The following is an 18,719-nucleotide window of genomic DNA, read 5'->3' as shown; positions in this document are numbered from 1 at the left end:
ATGAAGTGAAAAGAGACCCCAAGAAAGAAGCTTGTAACAGGAAGGGAGTAAATGTTCCAGCTCTTCAGCCTGAAGAATCCAGGGAGACCTTAGAGCAGCATTCCAATACCCAAAGGGAACCCACAGGAAGGCTGGGGAGGGACTGTTTAGAAAGTCTTGTAGCAAGAGAAGGGGCAATGGTTTGAAGCTAGAGCAGGGCAGATTTAGATTGGACATTAGGAGGAAGTTCTTTACTATGAGGGTGTTGGAACACTGAAACAAGTTGCCCAGGGAGATGGCAGAAGCCCCATCCCTGGAGAAATTCCAGGTTAAACTTGATGAGGCCCTGAGCAGCCTGATCTCCTTGGAGATGTTCCTGCTCACTGGGGGGGGGACAGACAGGGGGGTGGGTGTTTGGGTGTTTGGGTGGAGAAGATGACCTCTGAGGCACTGAGGGTCCCTTCCAACCCAAAGCATCCTGTGATTCTGTGATTTCCAAAAAGGACTCTGATGGTCTACATTCCAGAAATAGAATGAGGAGCATGGAGGAGCCCTGAAGAATGGCTGGTAGGGTGGGAAGAAGCAAAATTCAGGTCTGGGAAGGAATGAAAAAGAATAGCTAAGAGCAGAAGTATTGACCTTAGTGAGGCTGCCTAGGACTTGAGAGAAAAAGGGAGGGTGCTGTGCTTCAGGAGAGGAAATCCCTGACAAGACTCAGATGTAGTCTCAGCAGTGCATGGCAGGTTGTGCCATTGCATGCAAGGCATCTGGTCTGATCCAGGAGCCAAGGCCTAACAGCCAGTGGTTTGGTTTTCCTCTAATTAGGCTTGGTTTTTTCCCCCTCTTTGTTATCTAGCTCAGCATTGAACTTTGTAATGGCATGCAACCAAAACAAACCCAGGTGCTGTAGCAAGCAGACACCCTGGCCAGCACCCTGACTTTTTGGCTAAAATGAAACAAAGTTTGTTGAAAAAGGACTTGTGACAAGGGCTTGCAGTGATAGGACAAGGGACAGTGGCTTTGAGCTGGAAGAGGGGAGACTGAGACTGGAGATGAGGAAGGAATTTTTGACAGTGAGGGACAGACACTGGAATAGGTTGCCCAGGGAGGCAGTGGATGTCCCCTCCCTGAGGGTATTGAAGGCCAGGTTGGATGAGGCCTTGAGCCTACTGGAAGGTGTCCATGGGAGGGGTTTGGAACTGGCTGATCTTTAAGGTCCTTTCCAACCCAAAGCATGCTGTGAATCTGTGAGGAGGAACTCGGTGCAGACCTGCAATCTCCATCTTTTTCTCTGTGTTCTCCAGGTGAGGATGCAGGAAGACGCTGCCATCCTGAACAAAAGAATGATCACTCAGATGGGAATGGCACCGGTTCCTGAGAGCTCCAGCACTATGCTTCCTCCTTTCCAAGAAACATCTTGTGATTTGCAGCAAAGAACTGAACCACCTCTTGGACAACAGGCAAAGGATAACCTCAATGTCGCTGCTCAGGGTGATACCTCGGTGGACGCCATCTACAAAGCGGTTGTAGATGCTGCAAGCAAAGGAATGCAAGTAGTAATCACCACTGCTGTTAGCAGTACAACACAGATGAGTCCCATTCCAGCTTTGAGTGCCATGAGTGCCTTCACAGCCTCAATTGGTGACCCATTAAACCTTTCCAGTGCTGTCAGTGCAGTAATCCATGGAAGAAACCTCGCCGTGCCCGACCAGGAGGGCAGGATAAGGAACAGCAGAGGAACGCGAGTCCTGAAGAACTCGGAGCACGGGAAGAACGCCGGCGAAGGGGAGGGCTACGAGTACTACAAACCAACCAGCTGTAACACACCCAAAAAACAGTGGGAAGGGGAGCAAAGTCCTGTCAGCGAGCTCAACAGGTGGAAATGTGAGGAGTTTCTAGACCACTCTGCCCATATCCACAGCAGCCCTTGTCACGAGAGGCCCAACAACATCTCCGCGCTGCCGCTGCTCCAGGGCGAGCAGCATCAGCTCCTCTTGTCCCAGCGGAACTGTCAGGGCGAGAAACTGCTGGAGGAGAATTTCAGGTATAACAATTACAAAAGAACTATGATGAGTTTTAAGGAAAGACTGGAGAACACTGTGGAACGATGTGCACACATCAACGGCAACAGGCCTCAGCAGAACAGAGGATTTGGGGAGTTGCTGAACCCTTCTAAACAAGACCTGATTCTGGAAGAGCAATCCCCCAGTTCCTCAAACAGCTTGGAAAGTTCGTTAGTTAAAGACTATATCCATTACAATGGAGATTTTAATGCCAAAAGCATTAATGGGTGTGTGCCTAGCCCTTCAGATGCTAAAAGCATCAGTAGTGAAGATGACCTAAGGAACCCAGATTCCCCTTCTTCAAACGAGCTGATACATTACAGGCCGAGGACGTTTAATGTGGGCGACTTGGTCTGGGGCCAAATCAAAGGACTGACTTCATGGCCTGGGAAACTAGTAAGAGAAGAAGAGGTTCACAATTCATGTCAACAGAACGCTGAGGAGGGGAAGGTATATCTCTATCTCTCTCTGTCTCTGCACACCTGGGCCTGTACAAATGGTTATCACAGCACTCCTTTGCTTTAGTCTCTCTCTCTCTCATTTTAATAAGGCAAAATCACTTTCTTTGTTTTTTTTCTGTCCATAACTATACCTTGAAACTGAATTTCCCCACAGTTGCCTCATGAGAAGCTTCTACCACTGCTATGAGATGTTATATTTGGGCTAGATTATGCTTTACTCATTAATTTGTGCCTGCCTTAGGTGATCCTGCTTTGGCAGGGGGGGTGGGGGTTGGACCTGATGAGCTCTGGAGGTCCCTTCCACCCCCTAACATTCTGTGATTCTGTGAAAAGATCTGCTCCACACCCCCAAAAAAAATGTTGTTAATCACAAAATGGTTTAACTCATGCTGTGTATTTAGTTGAACTTCTGGCTGGTGTGGAAAGAAACTGCTATGGAAATAACCAAAAGGGTTGGAAACCTCATCCGCGAGAAGGGTTCTGATCAGACTGAGGAGTCTGTAACAAGTCAGAGCTTGCTGATTGACACACACACTGCTCCATCTGCATGGTAACCAGCAAAAGCAAATGTCTTGGTTTAATAATTCAAGGATAGAAGTGTCAGAGCAGTGGAGCCTCACAGCTTTGTCTGGCTCCAAGAAGCCAAAGGGCTTAGGGATTAGGAACAGTTTCTTTGCTGCGAGAGCGGTCAGGCCCTGGCACAGGCTGCCTGGGGAGGTGGTGGAGTCCCCATCCCTGGAGGTGTTCAAGCAACCTGTGGCCATGGCACTTTGGGACATGGTTTAGTGGCCATGGTGGTGTTGGGTTGATGGTTGGACTCCATGATCTCAAAGGTCTTTTCCAACCAAAACCATTCTATGACTATTCAACTGAAGCAAACAGTTGAGATTCATTGGCAAAACCTGATACAAATTCCTGCACTCTGGAAGAGGTGCTTTTGCAGCTTGCAAGGAGCTTTAGGGCATCTTTTCACAGTGAGGGAAGCATTCCAATTTGCTCTTTCTTGTTAAAATCCTTGGGGTTTAGGTCGATAAATCATATGCTTGTTGGGGTTATACACAGAAAACAGAGTTATCAAGGTGGTGTTGGTTATTTTATGATGATAAATCCTTCCAGTTGTGGTCTCCACTGCTTGTGTAACATATTTGTAGGGTTCTTATAAAATATCTTCCATGGGTAAAGCTTTTTTTAAGTGCTGTTTTATACAATGCAGTAAGGAGAGAGGAAAGATCTACTGAAACCGCATTTGAATCTGGCACAAAGAAATCAAACCACCTGAAAATGAAGTCATCTTCCCCATAATCTGCCCCAGTACAAGAACATAGACAGAAGAATGGTGATAGTGGCTTGGAGCACAGTGTTCCTTCCCTCAACATTTGGCTGGCAGCAGATATCAAGAAGAGAAAGTAAAAGAGAAGAGAAGACTCCAGGGGGACCTTAGAGCTGCCTTCCAATACCTGAAGGGATCCTGCAGGAAAGGGAAGAGGGTTGTTTTCAGATAGCCTTGTGAGTCTGTAGGGAAGATTTCCCTTTGCAGAGCATAAGGGTGTCTAGAGACAGGGCAAAGGGCAATGGTTTGAAGCTGAGGGAGAGCAGGGGTTAGAATGGATCTTAGGAAGGAGTTCTTCAGTATTTGGATGGTGAGACTCTGGAATATGTAGCCCAGGTAGGCTGTGGATGCCTCCTCCCTGGGCCTGTTCAAGGGCAGTCTGGATGAGGCCTTGAGCAACTGAGTCTAGGTGGAGAGGTGTCCCTGCCCATGGTGTGGAGGCTGGAGTAGATGATCTCTAAGGTCCCATGCAACCTAAGCCATTCTGTGATCCTATGAAACTCTAAGGTCCCTTCCAACTTCAGCCATGTTATGATTCTGCATTGAGAAGGTCTTCACCAGCAGCCTCTGACTTCCATCAGCTCAGGACCCTCTGAAGCTGGAAGTGGTGTATGTGTGGTGGAACCACTGCTGCTGTTGCTGCAATTCATAACAGAGGTGTCTGAGGTTGGTGTGCAAGTGGAATTTCAAAAGTTCCAAAGAGCTCCAGTTTGAGTGTGTGGAACAAAAGTTCTCACTTTATGCCACCTCCCCTGTGAGGCCAGGCTGTGAGAGTTGGGGTTGTTCAGCCTTTCAGTGTTTGAAGGAGGCTATAGGAGACCTGGAGAGGGACTTCTGGCAAAGGCATGGAGGGACAGGACAAGGGGCAATGGCTTCAAACTGGAAGAAGCTGGATTTAGGTGAGACATAATGAGGAACTTCTTCCCCAGGAGGTTGATGAGGCATTGACCCAGGTTGCCCAGAGAAGCTGTAGAGACTCCAAGCCTGGAAGTATTCGAGGCCAGGCTGGATGAGGCCTTGAGCAACCTGATCTAGCAGGAGGTGTCCCTGCCAATGGCAGGGGCGTGGGAACTAGATGATCTTTAAATGTCCTTTCCAACCCAAACCATTCTATGATTCTGTGATGGAGAGAAATCAGTGTTTTCAAGCCAATGTTTGAACCCAAATGTTATCAAACCACTGAATGCTTAAGAGCTTGTTGCTTTGAAAGATGAGGTCCCAAGTTGATATAAAGCAGAGAAAAACAAGGCAGACCACCCAATGTAAACAAACTGGACAGTTAGGAAGTGTACAACATCAGTGCCCCATGGGAGCTACAAGTAGATGTCTTAGTGTGTTTTTAGAGTGTACACATGCTCCAAGCATGGATTTATGTGTTACCTTCTCAGAATTGGGTACCCTTATCTGTACCACTGGTTTGATGTGCTTTGTGAGCTTAATTTTTGGCTCCCAAATTTGTGGATGCCAGAGTGTGGAGCTGTGCAAACCCACCTGCTTTAATTTCCTGTCTCCTCTGTACATTGTGTAAGGGCTGTGTGACATTATATTCAGTGGCACTGGTTTTATTGTGTCCTGGAGCACAAACAGGGAAGCAAGCAACTCATGCAGTTCTGTCTGGAGGCAGCAAGGGAAACCATCTCAAATTGTTCGTCACCAAGTCCCACATGATGGATCACCTGTCATGTCAGAAAGCCTTTAATAATAATCATTTTAAATTAGGGGGGGGGGGGAAATGTGTCTGATTTTCTCCAACAAGAACTACAGGATGAATCAGCATCCCAAGGTCAGGAGTTGGCTGAGAGGTGGGATGCAGGAGAATATGAGAGGTGAAAATGAGCATGTGGAGTCTGAGGGTTCTGTTTCAAGTGGAAAACAGGCAGGGACTCCCATGCACACTGGTTCAGACAGGCTGTGACATGTTGTGCAGCTCCATTCTTCAGGTGTTTGGACAGCCTGGTCTGAAGACAAAGAGGAAAGGAAAGAAAACAAACCACAGCAAAAGAAATCTACCTTGAAAACCAAGGAGAAATCACCTTGAAAACCAAAGAGAAATCACCTTGTAAACCAAGGAGAAATCACTCTGAAAACCAAGGAGAAATCACTCTGAAAACCAAGGAGAAATCACTGAAAACCAGGGAGAAATAACCTTGAAAACCAAGGAGAAAACACTCTGAAAGCCAAGGAGAAATCACTCTGAAAACCAAGGAGAAATCTCTCTGAAATCCAAGGAGAAATCACTCTGAACTCCAAGGAGAAATCACTCTGAAATCCAAGGAGAAATCACCTTGAAAGCCAAATGGTCTCCAGAAATTCTGCACCTTAAAGCATCCTAAAAAGCTGCAATTGATGGGATGAATCCCTCCTGTTTGTGGCTCTTCCTTAAGCCATCTTGTGCAGGATCTGTGTAGCTCCTGCACTGTACCATTGGATTTTCTGTGCTGCTGGGATTTTGTGGTGCTTTGTGTATTCCCTCTTCTTCCTATCATCCAGAATTTGGTTTGATTACTATGATTTTTTTTTCTTGCTTCCATTGCAAAGACTTTGGGTATGAAATGTCATAATGCTTGTGTTTGAAGAGCAGCTACAATGGTGTTTCCCCAGCAGGAGAAGGCAGCAATGTTGCACCTTTGTGCCCTAATGAATGCTTGGGGGGGCTGGCTGTAGGCAAACATAAAGAGGAAGCCAGGGGAAGTGCAGCAGAAATATCTGAAAAGGAAAGGAACAAGCCTGAAAGCACAATATGCATTGGGAAGCAGAGGATGGGGTGTTGAATTAAGTGATTCATTTGAGTATTACCCAAAGCAAATCAGCTAAGAAGGAACTGCAAGGCCTTCCAGTACCTGAAGGGGCCTACAAGAAAGCTGGGAAGGGATATTTTACATGGGCTTGTAGTGGAAGGATGAGGGGGAAAGGATTGAAGCTTAAGGAGGGCAGGTTTAGACTGGGGGGTTAGGAAGAAATTCTTCCCAGTGAGGGTTGTGAGACACTGGAAGAGGTTGCCCAGGGAGGCTGTGGATGCCCCCTCCCTGGAGGTGTTCAAGGCCAGGTTGGATGAGGCCTTGAGCAACCTGGGCTAGGGTGAGGTGTCCCTGCCCATGGCAAGGGGGTTAGAAATAGATGATCTTTAAGGACCCTTCTAATCCAAACCATTCTATGAATCTATGAAAAGAGAAGACTTGCCTCCCTACATGCAGCTTTCACCTCAAATGATTCTAAGTTGCTGAAGCAGCAGCATTCCCCAGTTTCATCAGCAGATGCCTTAAGATCAAGACCTGTGTAATTTGGTCTCAGTGTGCCACATTTTCAGTCCTGTGTCCAGGTCTGGGTCCCTCAGTTCAAGAAAGATGTTGAGATGCTGGAATGTGTCCAGAGAAGGGCAACAAAGCTGGGGAGGGGTCTGGAGCAGAAACCCTATGAGGAGAGGCTGAGGGAGCTGGGGTTGCTTAGCCTGCAGAAGAGGAGGCTCAGGGGAGACCTTCTTGCTCTCTACAACCACCTGAAGGGAGGTTGTAGCCAGGTGGGGGTTGGTCTGTTCTCCCAGGCAACCAGCACCAGAACAAGAGGACACAGTCTCAAGCTGTGCCAGGGGAGGTTTAGGCTGGATGTTAGGAAGAAATTCTTCCCAGCAAGAGAGATTGGCCATTGGAATGTGCTGCCCAGGGAGGTGTTTAAAAAGAGCCTGGCTGAGGCACTTGGTGCCATGGTTTAGTTGATGAGATGGTGCTGGGTGATAGGTTGGACTCAATGATCTCAAAGGCCATTTCCAGCCTGGTTCATTCTGTGATTTCTGTGATTTCTGAGCCTTATTTCTCGAGATGGGTGACAAGTTGCTCACTCATTAATGTCACACTGCCACCTCTGAAAATCAGCTCCCTGGTGAATATCAATCATTTGGGAATTGAAAGGCTGGCTTTAGAGGGCATTTGCATTTCAATTTCTCCTCTGGGTTGCACTTGGGCACGCTTAATAACTTTGTCTCCACAGCGCTAATTTCTCCTGGTGTCAGAACTCAAGCTGTACTTGTTGTAATGAAGGGGTTTGGTGGAGTTGTGCAAAGATGAGGAAGTGAGCCAAGCAAAATGGGGCAATGCTTGACAACAAAAAAGCAATCCAGCCCTTCATGTTCTCTAAATGGATGTGTTTAAAACACGTTGGGTGGTTCTCACAAGCAAAAATGCCTCAACCAAATGAAAATAATACACAGAGCTCCATGGATTCATCTTCTGAGGCTGCAAATGATGAAACCATATGGATGAGAGCATTCCTTTCCTCCTTGCTTGTATTGCCTGTGTCAGCACTAACTGGTAAATGTGCAGGGCTTTGTGTTAGGATGGTTTAAAAGAGGATGATTCTGGGCAACTTGCTCCAGTGTCTCACTGCCCTCACTGGAAAGAATTTCTTCCTAACCCCCCAGTCTAAATCTGCTTCCCTCAAGCTTCAAGAGAACTTAAATTTCCAGTTCAAATACTTCAGATACCATCCCAGCAGCCCTGTTGATTCATCTTGACTCAGCAGATCAGCCTTGGATTCCTCTTGACTCAGCAGATCAGCCAAGCACGTGCTTGAGTATACATAAAACAGAACTAACTCTTCAAATACCAATAAAGGCACAGAGTGATGAGTTCGGGGGAGTGGCTTCAAATTGGAAGAAGCTGGGTTTAGGTGAGACATTAGGAAGAAATTCTTCCCCATGAGGGTGGTGAGGCACTGGAACAGGCTGCCCAGAGAAGCTGAGGAGGCTCCAAGCCTGGAAGTATTCAAGGCCAGGTTGGATGGGGCCTTGATCAAGCTGATCTAGTAGGAGGTGTCCTTGCCCACGGCTGGGTGGTTGGAACTGGATGATCTTTAAGGTCCCTTCCAACCCAACCCATTGTATGAAACATAAAAGGTTAGTTCCACAAAGCATAAATCAGACTTGTCACCTGCCCACCCCCCTTTTGAAGCCTGAAGCCTTTGAACTTAAGCACACAGTGTGGTTCTTCTGACACGGGGCTGAGTCTAGCTGTGCCATCAGCACCAGTTTGTACTGGGCCTTTAAATGCTTCATCCAGAGATGTGAGGCATCTGTAAAAATTGCCTCCTGTGTAGCAGGCAAATTGGTATTTTAATGCCTTCCAGGTGGTCTGAGAGGTGTAAAATGTCAGTGCAGAGAATGAGGCATTACCAACAGAGTTCATTTTAACAACATAAAGACAAACAAGGTGTTAAGAAAGTTATTCTCCTCCTTAATTTTGTTTTTGTGAGTGTCATGGGTTTGGGGTTTTTGTGCTTCTGTTGTTAGTGGTGTGGACATCTAGAGAAGTTGTGCTACCTCCATCCATGTCTGAGGGGGTGTGCACAGGCAGAGGTGAATTTGTTCTTTGCTGGGTAGTGTTGTATGGCTGCAGAGCAAAGTAGGCTCCATACTAATGCATGTCTAGCAGTAAAGTAAAAGCAGTGTTTAATAATTGCAGGTCTGGGTAATGTGGTTTGGTGTTCATACCTTCACTCAGGTGGAGCCAGAGAAGCTGAAGACACTAACAGAAGGTCTAGAAGCTTACAACCGAGCCAGGAAAAGGAACAGAAAGTAAGTAACTGCTGGTTTATTTCCTAGCCTAATGGAACTATTCCATTCCTCTCCTACCTGAGGCTCTCCTTTGGGGGAGCTGGGCAGATCCACCAGGCTGAAGAGTTAATGTTCTGAATCCCTTGTGCTGGTTATGATCATCACCCCAGGTCCTTGATATCTGCATTTTTGCTGCACCCTCTGATATTTACAGTAGCCTTTGTAAAATGTCAGCCTCCTTGTTTGAGCTTTCATGTGTAGGATTTCTAATTTACAGAAAAGGGGGGAAAAGAGGTTCTTGCATCAAAACTATGCTGACCAAACCCACTTTTCAACAAGATCTGCCTCTCTTATCTCAGCCCTCTCCCTCTGGCAGCTGCTCCAGGCAGAGCAGAGTGCAGGTTTGCTCAGGTAACTTCGGTTGGTTTCCCATTGCTGAGAAGTGTTGCAGAGTTTGTGAAGTGCTGAAGCAGACAGGAGGCTGACTGCAGAGCTCTGTGTCAGACACCTGTCACCTCTTTGGGGTTATCTGGCCTTTCAGCTTTTGTTTGCCAGCAGACAGGGATGGAAAGAGTGTGAAAGAGGAAATATTGGGATGGGAAGCATCAGCATAGGCAGAAAGGGGAAAATCATGGAACCACTGAGATGGGAAAAGAGCTCCAAGATCATAGAGTCCAAAAATGGTTGACTTTAGGTGACCCAAAAAAGGCTGGGCAGCTCAATGAGAAATTGTGGTCTGGTTGGATTTGTTCCCTGCTGCAGTGAGGATCTGTGCCTTCAGGTCTGTGTGAGAATTCAGAGTCAGCTCACACTACTTGTCCTTAGCACAGTAAACACAGGCCTAAAGGAATTAAATAATGATTTGTCTCCAGCTCCTTTTAAGGCCTATGCTCTCCTTCTATTTATAAGTCACAGGGTGCTTCAGAGAAATACTCTCTGTGCCAATGAGGCAGTGCTGGTGGTTGGGTTCTTTCCCAAGATCATCCTCAAATTGTCTTGCTGGGGTTTAAGGGTGTGTGGTGAGAGAGCAGCAGAGGGCTTTTGGCAGCTCCCCACTTGTTTGCTCGTGTGCCTGAAGTGAAATACGTGACTGGGGTAAGGTGACAGCAGGAGCAGATTGAAAGAGGTGCTAAAGTTGAAGTAAACACAACAGGTTCCCAGAAACTCCCATCTTCTCCTTTGCATGTGTGTATTTAGCAGGCTGCAGGGCTCCTCTGCTGTCTCACTCAATCCTGGGGCCTTTCTTTGTGCCCCCTTTGGCTCTGCCCCATGGCTTCCCATAAACAGTCACAGATTCATCTGGGTTGGAAGAGGCCTTTAAGATCATCGAGTCCAACCATTAACCCAGCACTGCCAGGTCACCACTAAACCCTCAGCACCACATCTCCCTGGCTTTTCATTCTCTCCAGGGATGGGGACTCCAGCACTGCCCTGGGCAGCCTGTTCAACCCTTTCAGGAAAGAAATTGTTCCTCATGCCCAATCTAAACCTCCCCTGGCACAACATGAGGCCATTTCCTCATGTCCTAAGTTGAAGAGTAACTACTGTGAGGTCCCTCCTATTGGATGTGTGCCATGTTCAAAGTGGAACAGGACTCCAGTAAACAAATGCAGCTCTTCCACCATCTTTCCAGCTTCCATCTGAGTTCAGTCCCCATCCTGACACAGTCTGATTTTCTCTGTCTTCTCTAGGTGTGAGTTGGGTAGTGGCTTGCCCCATAGCACCAAGTCAAGCAAGGAGGGTGCACCCACATGTCCCTGTTAGTGCTGCTCAGAGGCAGCAACTGCAGGTGAACTCTGGATTATGTCCACTATGGGAGGGAACTCCCTAGTAGGGAGGAGGAGGAGGATTGTGCCAAAAGCTGTCAGCAGAGTTACCAGTTACTGAGATACCTCCTTCTAAATGGAGTCACCTTACCTTGATAGCAGGTGATGTTGCCACTGGGCAATCTTCTCTTCATCATGGATAAGATCTAAGGGGGCTTCACTTGCCCAAGGGACAGAACTCTAACTTGTTCTCCTTGCAAGCAGCCAAGCTCAAGCAGTTCAAAGCCCCAGGTGGACATGTCAGGCTGTGTATGAGAAGATTTCTGTCAGTTTATCTTATGGTCTCTTTGGTTGATTTAAATTACATCAGGATACATAATTGTGAAGTGATCATAGAGTCACACAATGGTTTGGGTTGGAAGAGACCTTAACGATTCTCTAGCTGTCCCCCACCCTACCATGGGCAAGGACACCTCCCCCCAGACCAGGTTGCTTAAAGCCCTGTCCAACCTGGCCTTGAACACTTACAGGGAGGGGGCATCCACAGCCTCTCTGGGCAACCTGTGTCTCACCAATCTCACGGTGAACAAGTTCTTCTTTCTCTCTAATCAAAATCTACTCTGTTTCAGTTTGAAACCATCATCCTTTTTCTATCACTCCACGCTCTGCTCAAGAGTCCCTCTCCACCTTTCCTGTAGGCTCCCTTTACGTTCTGGAAGGCTGCAGTAAGGTCTCCTGAAGCTGTACAAAGCCACTTTACCACCATTTCATTTGCTCAGAGCCCTGGTTGAACTTGAGCAGCTTCCTCTGTGGATGAAGCCCTGTACAGTGGAGTGCAGTCAGGGCAGTGGGGGTTCTGTGCAGTTCCTGCCCAGGTACAGTGCAGGTGACCAATGGACAGTGGTGGCAGGGAATATCTTACTTGACTAACAATGAACAGCCCCTCTGAGCTGCTGTCTTTGATCTCCCAGCTGTGCTGATGGGCAGGGAATCATTTTGCTGAGCTAGGGGGATGGAGTTCCTGCAGAGCACTGCTTGTTGGATAATTCATCAGGGCTGCTTCTTGTCACTCTTCTGCCAATGCTGCTGTAAATCTTTAAGTTCCAGGGAAGAAGGGCCCAGCTGACACCATGAGCTTGCTTCCTGAAAAGGGAAGATTTGTTTAGGAAGTGTCTCCTGTGAGGGACAGCTCTCTTGACCCAACCATCCATGCCAGCTTGGGACAAGCTGTTCTCTTACCTGTCTCTGCCATCATCTCCCCATGTGATGCAGATGGCTGTCATCCTCCTGCCCTCATTTCTGCATCCCCAAGGCAGGGACAACAGGGCTTCCTGAGGACATTGTGATGGATGCTTATAGTAGAGTCTCTCATCTTCAGGATGCTCATTTTCTCATCTCCTATTCAGCTGTTTCTCCTCATGTTCATTACTCTTCCAAATCTTCAGTTGAAGTCATGAATGAACCAGCTTATCTAAGTACATATATACAAAAAGAGCTTTTAAGTACAGACCCTGAAGAAGCTGTCAGTGAGAAGCTGCTCAAGTATTGTTTGCTAACTTGAAACTCCTGAGTGTGAACAGAGAGCCCCAGCAGTGTGAGCTGTCATGCAGAGCATCAAGTGGGAAACCTATTTAAAGAAGAGCTAGGCATAGATCAAAACTGTCACTGAAATGAGATGTGTGTGGAGCTGCCTAGTGACCTGGGGTAACTTTCAGGTTGGAAGAAGTTGTCAAGCTGCCCAGGGCAGGGGTGGAGTCCCCATGCCTATAAATATGGTGCTGAGGGACATGGTTTAGTGGTGGCCTGGGATTGCTGGCTTAATGGTTGGACTGGCTGATCTTAAACGTCTTTTTCAACCTAAATGATTCTATGATTCTGCTGTGATCCTGATTCTAAGAAGGTCTTCTCCTTACCTGTATCATAGCCCTTGCAGCTCATGCACTGATATTTCAAGAGAGCAGTGTGTGTAGTCCTTCACAGAAGTATAACTCAGATCAGGAGGATGGGGCCAGACTCATTTCAGTGTTGCCCAGTGACAAAGGGCAGCAGGCACAAAGTTCCACCTGAACATCAGGAGAAAATTCAGTGCTGGAGCCCTGGAACAGGATACCCAGAAAGGTTGTGGAGTCTCCTTCTCTGGAGAGATTTCAAACCCAGAGTAGCTGGAGGAGTCCTCCTCATCAAACCCCATGAGAGTGATGATTTGGACAACAGATGGCCCAAAATGCTGTGCTGCCATGAAGCACTCACCTGGTTGCTCCTGAGTGCAGCCCATCCTGGGGCTGTTGTAACTAACCTTTAATTTGTCTTCTGCAATTATACCACCAGCCTTTAGTTTGCATCATGCTCTCTCTCTCTAGGTCTGATCTTGCTGTTTGTGCTGGAAGCTCAGCTGTTAGTAGGTTATGTCCAAGGAGTGAATGTGTTGATCATGGGTGAAGGTTCATTTTCTCTTCCTAACGATGTTCATTTTCTCTCCCTAGAAGTGGAAAGCTAAATAACCATTTAGAAGCTGCTATACACGAGGCCATGAGTGAACTAGACAAAATGTCTGGGAATGTAAGTTCCTTTTCACCTCAGCAATCATCTTCTCCTTTTCCTATGTCTCTTACTTCTGTGGCAGTGGAAGTGCTGCTTTGAGTTGCTTTCTCACCTCCATTTTGGGTTCATTTTCTTTAGACAACGTGGAGTTGAAAACCTCTTTGCAAATACCTGATCACAGAGAAATGAGAACAGGTGGAGACTTGTAGTTGTGTTGGTAAATTACATCAGTGTTAATTTTTGTTACATAAAAGAGATTCCTGGAGTAGTTGTACCTGCTAAACTTTGCCTCAGTTGCAGTCCTGCAACTGGCTAGTGACACACAGCCAGGCTTGTTTGGTTTTCAGCTTGAGTAGCAAGCTACTTGAAACCACACTGTAAAAGCATCACTCTATTGAGTGGAAAACTCTTTGTGTGAAGTTTTCCTCCTGTGAAATGAAAGGTAAGTTTTAAAAGAATCAGAGTATTCCTGATCCCAAATAGAATGGAATAGAATAAACCAGGTTGGAAGAGACCTTCAAGATCATTGTGTCCAACCTATCATCCAACACCACCCAACCAACTAACCCATGGCACCAAGCACCCCATCAAGTCTCCACCCGAACACCTCCAATGATGGTGACTCCACCACCTCCCCGGGCAGCCCATTCCAATGGGCAATCACTCTCTCTGTGTAAAACTTCCTCCTAACCTCCAGCCTAAACCTCCCCTGGCACAGCCTGAGACTGTGTCCTCTTGTTCTGGCACTGGCTGCCTGGGAGAAGAGACCAACCTCTGCCTGTCTACAACCTCCCTTCAGGGAGTTGTAGAGAGCAAGAAGGTCTCCCCTGAGTCTCCTCCTCTCCAGGCTAAGCAACCCCAGCTCCCTCAGCCTCTCCTCACAGGGCTGTGTTCCAAACCCCTCACCAACTTTGTTGCCCTTCTCTGGGGGCAGCCTTCTTGCTCCAGTAATTACACTGTTGCTCTGTAAGCCCCAGGATCCCTCTCATCCAACCTTTGGCCTTCCCACTTAAAGTCATGTTTTCAGTTTATCATAGCACCCTTAGAAATGCAGAGTTCTTTGTCACAGCACATCCTAACCTCCATGTCTTAGCATGGCTTAATGGTAAAATGATTCATTAGGAAAGATTTAGGTACGGGGGGGGGGGAAAAATCCTTTTTCCTGAGGCTGAGTGCTCAGTACTGCAGATGTTTGTATTCAGGAGCAGTGGTGAAACTTGAGGGTAAAAGGAAATTTTTATCAGAACTGATTTTAGAACCACCAAAGCTTATTAAATAGGTTACTCAGTAGCTTTTAATGGCTGCTGTAAGCAGAACCAAAAGCAAAGCTTGTGTTTAAAGGTCTGGACTGTGCCACCTGAGGCTCAGTTTAAAACACCCTGTGTTTTCCTCTTGTCTTTGGAAGGAGAAGGAAAAGCAGGTTCTGGTCAGGGGTCTGTCACAAGTAAACCTGGGAGGTGTCTGGCAGACAGAGCTGCTGTGTGGGCTACTGCACCACTCACCTGCCTGGACTGGACCATCCCGCTCATCCCTTTGGGTCATTTGCAAGCCCAGTAGCACTAAAACCTGTGTGCTGTGTGCACTTGAGCTGGGGTAGACTGGCCCAGGGGTAGCTGCTGCCCTGGGGCTTGCTGAGCCAGTTGTTTGGTGACGCAGATGAGCTGATGTCCCTGCTGATGTCCCTGCGTGTCACTGCATCCTCAGACTCTCACTATCTGCTCACAAAACGTGGTCAGGGCTTAGTTCCCTCACGATGCTGATTCCTAGAAGCACTCATGGGAGTCAGCATTGCCCTGTTTAGTGACTTGGCATTTTTCTCAGCTGCTGCTGCTGCTCAGGCATCAGTCTCCTTTCCAATTAAAAGCACGTGCAAGCGAGCCCATTAGCTCCCAGAGCTCTTAGTAAGAGCCAATCGATGTGGAGTAAACACTGGGGGGCTGGAGCAATCCAGGCAGGACCCAAGGAAAGCCTGGCTGCTGCTGGCTGCGTGCTGCTGGGAGCTGCAGCCAGCTCTCCACAGCTCCACAGCTCTCCTCCACCGACAGATGGTGGTGGCACCCCGTGCCTGCCCGTGCTGCTGGCGCCGTTGCCGAGCAGCCAGCGGTGAAAAGCTGTTTCACACTCCAGTTAGCCTGGCCTTTAGCTGCAAATTGAATATTTCCTTTTAATTATTAGACCAAGACAGAGCTTGCTAAACACAGCTTGCTCCTGAATAGTGCCACTACAGACCTGCAGCTGCCTTCTCCTGCTTTCCCTCTTAGCGGTATTGTCTCACCACCCCCTTCCTCCGCTGTGGCACACATCATGATGAGGTGTAAAGGTTTGTCTACAGTAAATGGACAGAATGGCAGTTTGGGGTCAGTTCCTCAGGATGCAGTTTGGGGTCAGTTCCTCATGATGGACTTTCTGAGTTTCTGTAGCTGGTGCCTTTTCATATATTCATAGAATGCTTTAGAAGGGACCTTAAAGATCATCTAGTTCCAACCCCCCTGCCATGGGCAGGGACACCTTCCACCAGACCAGGTTGCTCAAGGCCTCATCCAACCTGGCCATGAACACCTCCACAGGGAGGGTGTCCACAACCTCCCTGGGCAACCTGTTCCAGAGTCTCACCACCCTCACTGGAAAGAATTTCTTCCTAATCTCCAGTCTAAATCTGCCTTCCTCCAGCTTCAATCCATTCCCCCTTGTTCTATCCCTACAAGCCCCTGTAAGAAGCCCCTCCCCAGCTTTCTCCACGATAGAAGAACTTTGGGATGTACAGGTTGCAGCATCAACCTTTTCCTCCCTCAGTGCCTTAAAGTACTTGAAATTCCTTTTAATTCAGGCTTCCATGAAATAATAAGCAGCATTTCACAATGGAACAGGCTGCCCAGGGAGGTGGGGGAGTCACCATCCCTGGAGGTGTTCAAGAAACCTGTGGCCATGGCATTTTGGGACATGGTTTAATGGCCATGGTGGTGTTGGGCTGATGGTTGGACTGGATGATCTTGGAGGTCTTTTCCAACCCAACCAATTCTATGATTCTGTGACAATTCTGTAACAGCACCTCAACAATCCTGTTGACTTCCTGGAACGAGTCCAGAGAAGGGCAACGAAGTTGGTGAGGGGTTTGGAACACAGCCCTGTGAGGAGAGGCTGAGGGAGCTGGGGCTGCTTAGCCTGGAGAAGAGGAGACTCAGGGGTGACCTTCTTGCTCTCTCCAACTCCCTGAAGGGAGGTTGTAGCCAGGTGGGGGTTGGTCTCTTCTCCCAGGCAAGCAGCACCAGAACAAGAGGACACAGTCTCAGGCTGTGCCAGGGGAGGTTTAGGTTGGATGTTAGGAAGAAGTTCTGTACAGAGAGAGTGATTGCCCATTGGAATGGGCTGCCCAGGGAGGTGGTGGAGTCACCATCACTGGAGGTGTTCAGGAGGAGACTTGATGGGGTGCTTGGTGCCATGGGTTAGTTGTTTAGGTGGGATGGATTGGTTGATGGGTTGGACTCGATGATCTTGAAGGTCTCTTCCAACCTGGTCTGGTCTATTCTATTCTATTCTAGACATGGTTTAATGGCTATGATGTTGTTGGGTTGATGGTTGGACTGGATGATCTTGAAGGTCTTTTCCAACCCAACCAATTCTGTGATTCTGTGATGATTCTGTAACAGCACCTCAACAATCCTCATCCTTTACTAACTGGTTGCTTCAACCAGTTTAGGTGGGTTGGATTGGTTGATGGGTTGGACGCGATGATCTTGAAGGTCTCCAGAGAAGGGCAACAAAGTTGGTGAGGGGCTTGGAACACAGCCCTGTGAGGAGAGGCTGAGGGAGCTGGGGCTGCTTAGCCTGGAGAGGAGGAGACTCAGGGGTGACCTTATTGCTCTCTACAACTACCTGAAGGGGGGTTGTAGACAGGCAGAGGTTGGTCTCTTCTCCCAGGCAGCCAGCACCAGAACAAGAGGACACAGTCTCCAGCTGTGCCAGGGGAGGTTCAGGCTGGAGGTCAGGAGGAAGTTTTACACAGAGAGAGTGATTGCCCATTGGAATGGGCTGCCTGGGGAGGTGGTGGAGTCACCATCACTAGAGGTGTTCAGGAGGAGACTTGACAGGGTGCTTGGTGCCATGGGTTAGTTGATTAGGTGGTGTTGGATGATAGGTTGGACACAATGATCTTGAAGGTCTCTGCCAGCCTGGTTTATTCTAAATGCTAAATTCTAAACCAATCTTTGTTTTGGCTAACTTCTAACTATACTTATTTTCAGGTCCACCAAATCCCCCAGGGAGACAGACAAGTGAAGCCTCCAAAACCCAAGAGGAGGAAGATCTCTAGATAACATTGAATGTCTTTGTTACTGGTCCAGTGCTTATCAAACTGAACGTGCACATCAAGTCTATCTGTAGGTATTGATATAGATGTGGGTATATCAATATTTATGTGAAGACAGCAGGGGTGCTCACTCCGTGGATTTTTGATCATCAACGAGGGGGTTCTAGCGGTCGCTGGATAAGCCAATCAGAAATCTGGAGAGGTTGCAGTAACAAATTGTCAGATGATGATGATGGTGATGATGATGATGATGATGATTATTATTATTATTAAAAATTCCTCTTTTTTTTTTTTTGTTTGTTTGGGTTTTTTGTTTGTTTTTTTTTTTTTACTCCTATAATACTAAAATTGTGATTATAAGAAATAGTCCCAAATGGGGGTTTGGGGTTTTTTTTTATGTTTTGTTTTGGTTTTGGTTTTGGTTTTTCCTTTTCCTTTGTGTACATAGCTAATACAGAATTTCATGGTGATAATGGAACTGTAAATATTGTACAATATTGTCATGTACAAGCGTACCTAATGCACACTTTATCTTTTATTGTACAAAAAAAAAGACAAAACAACAAAAACAACCAAAAAAAAAAAGAAGAAGAAGAAAGAAAAAAAAAAGAAAACTTAAGAAAAAAAAATGACAAAAAAAAACAACAAAAAAAACAAACAAACAAATAGTGTACAAAATTCTTTGGTTTCTATTGAGTACACACACAAGAAGACTACCAGTGTAAAGT

General features: G+C 47.2%; 1 protein-coding gene across 1 annotated transcript in view; it reads left to right on the top strand.

Annotated features, from left to right (window-relative positions):
• MBD5 (methyl-CpG binding domain protein 5) overlaps positions 1-18,284 on the top strand; it is a 205,702-nt gene extending 187,418 nt beyond the window's left edge. Inside the window, 4 exon segments of the mRNA XM_068158686.1 lie at positions 1,284-2,492; positions 9,326-9,399; positions 13,628-13,703; positions 17,927-18,284. Of these exon segments, the coding sequence (XP_068014787.1) occupies positions 1,284-2,492; positions 9,326-9,399; positions 13,628-13,703; positions 17,927-17,998 (1,431 nt within the window). The 3' untranslated portion in view covers positions 17,999-18,284.
• Positions 18,285-18,719: the final 435 nt, after the last annotated feature.

The sequence above is a fragment of the Melanerpes formicivorus genome, unplaced genomic scaffold, assembly GCF_026170545.1.
Source record: "Melanerpes formicivorus ecotype bairdi unplaced genomic scaffold, bMelFor1.0.p_v2 SCAF_41, whole genome shotgun sequence".
Taxonomy (NCBI): domain Eukaryota; kingdom Metazoa; phylum Chordata; class Aves; order Piciformes; family Picidae; genus Melanerpes; species Melanerpes formicivorus.
This window is presented reverse-complemented; position numbering and strand designations above follow the sequence as displayed.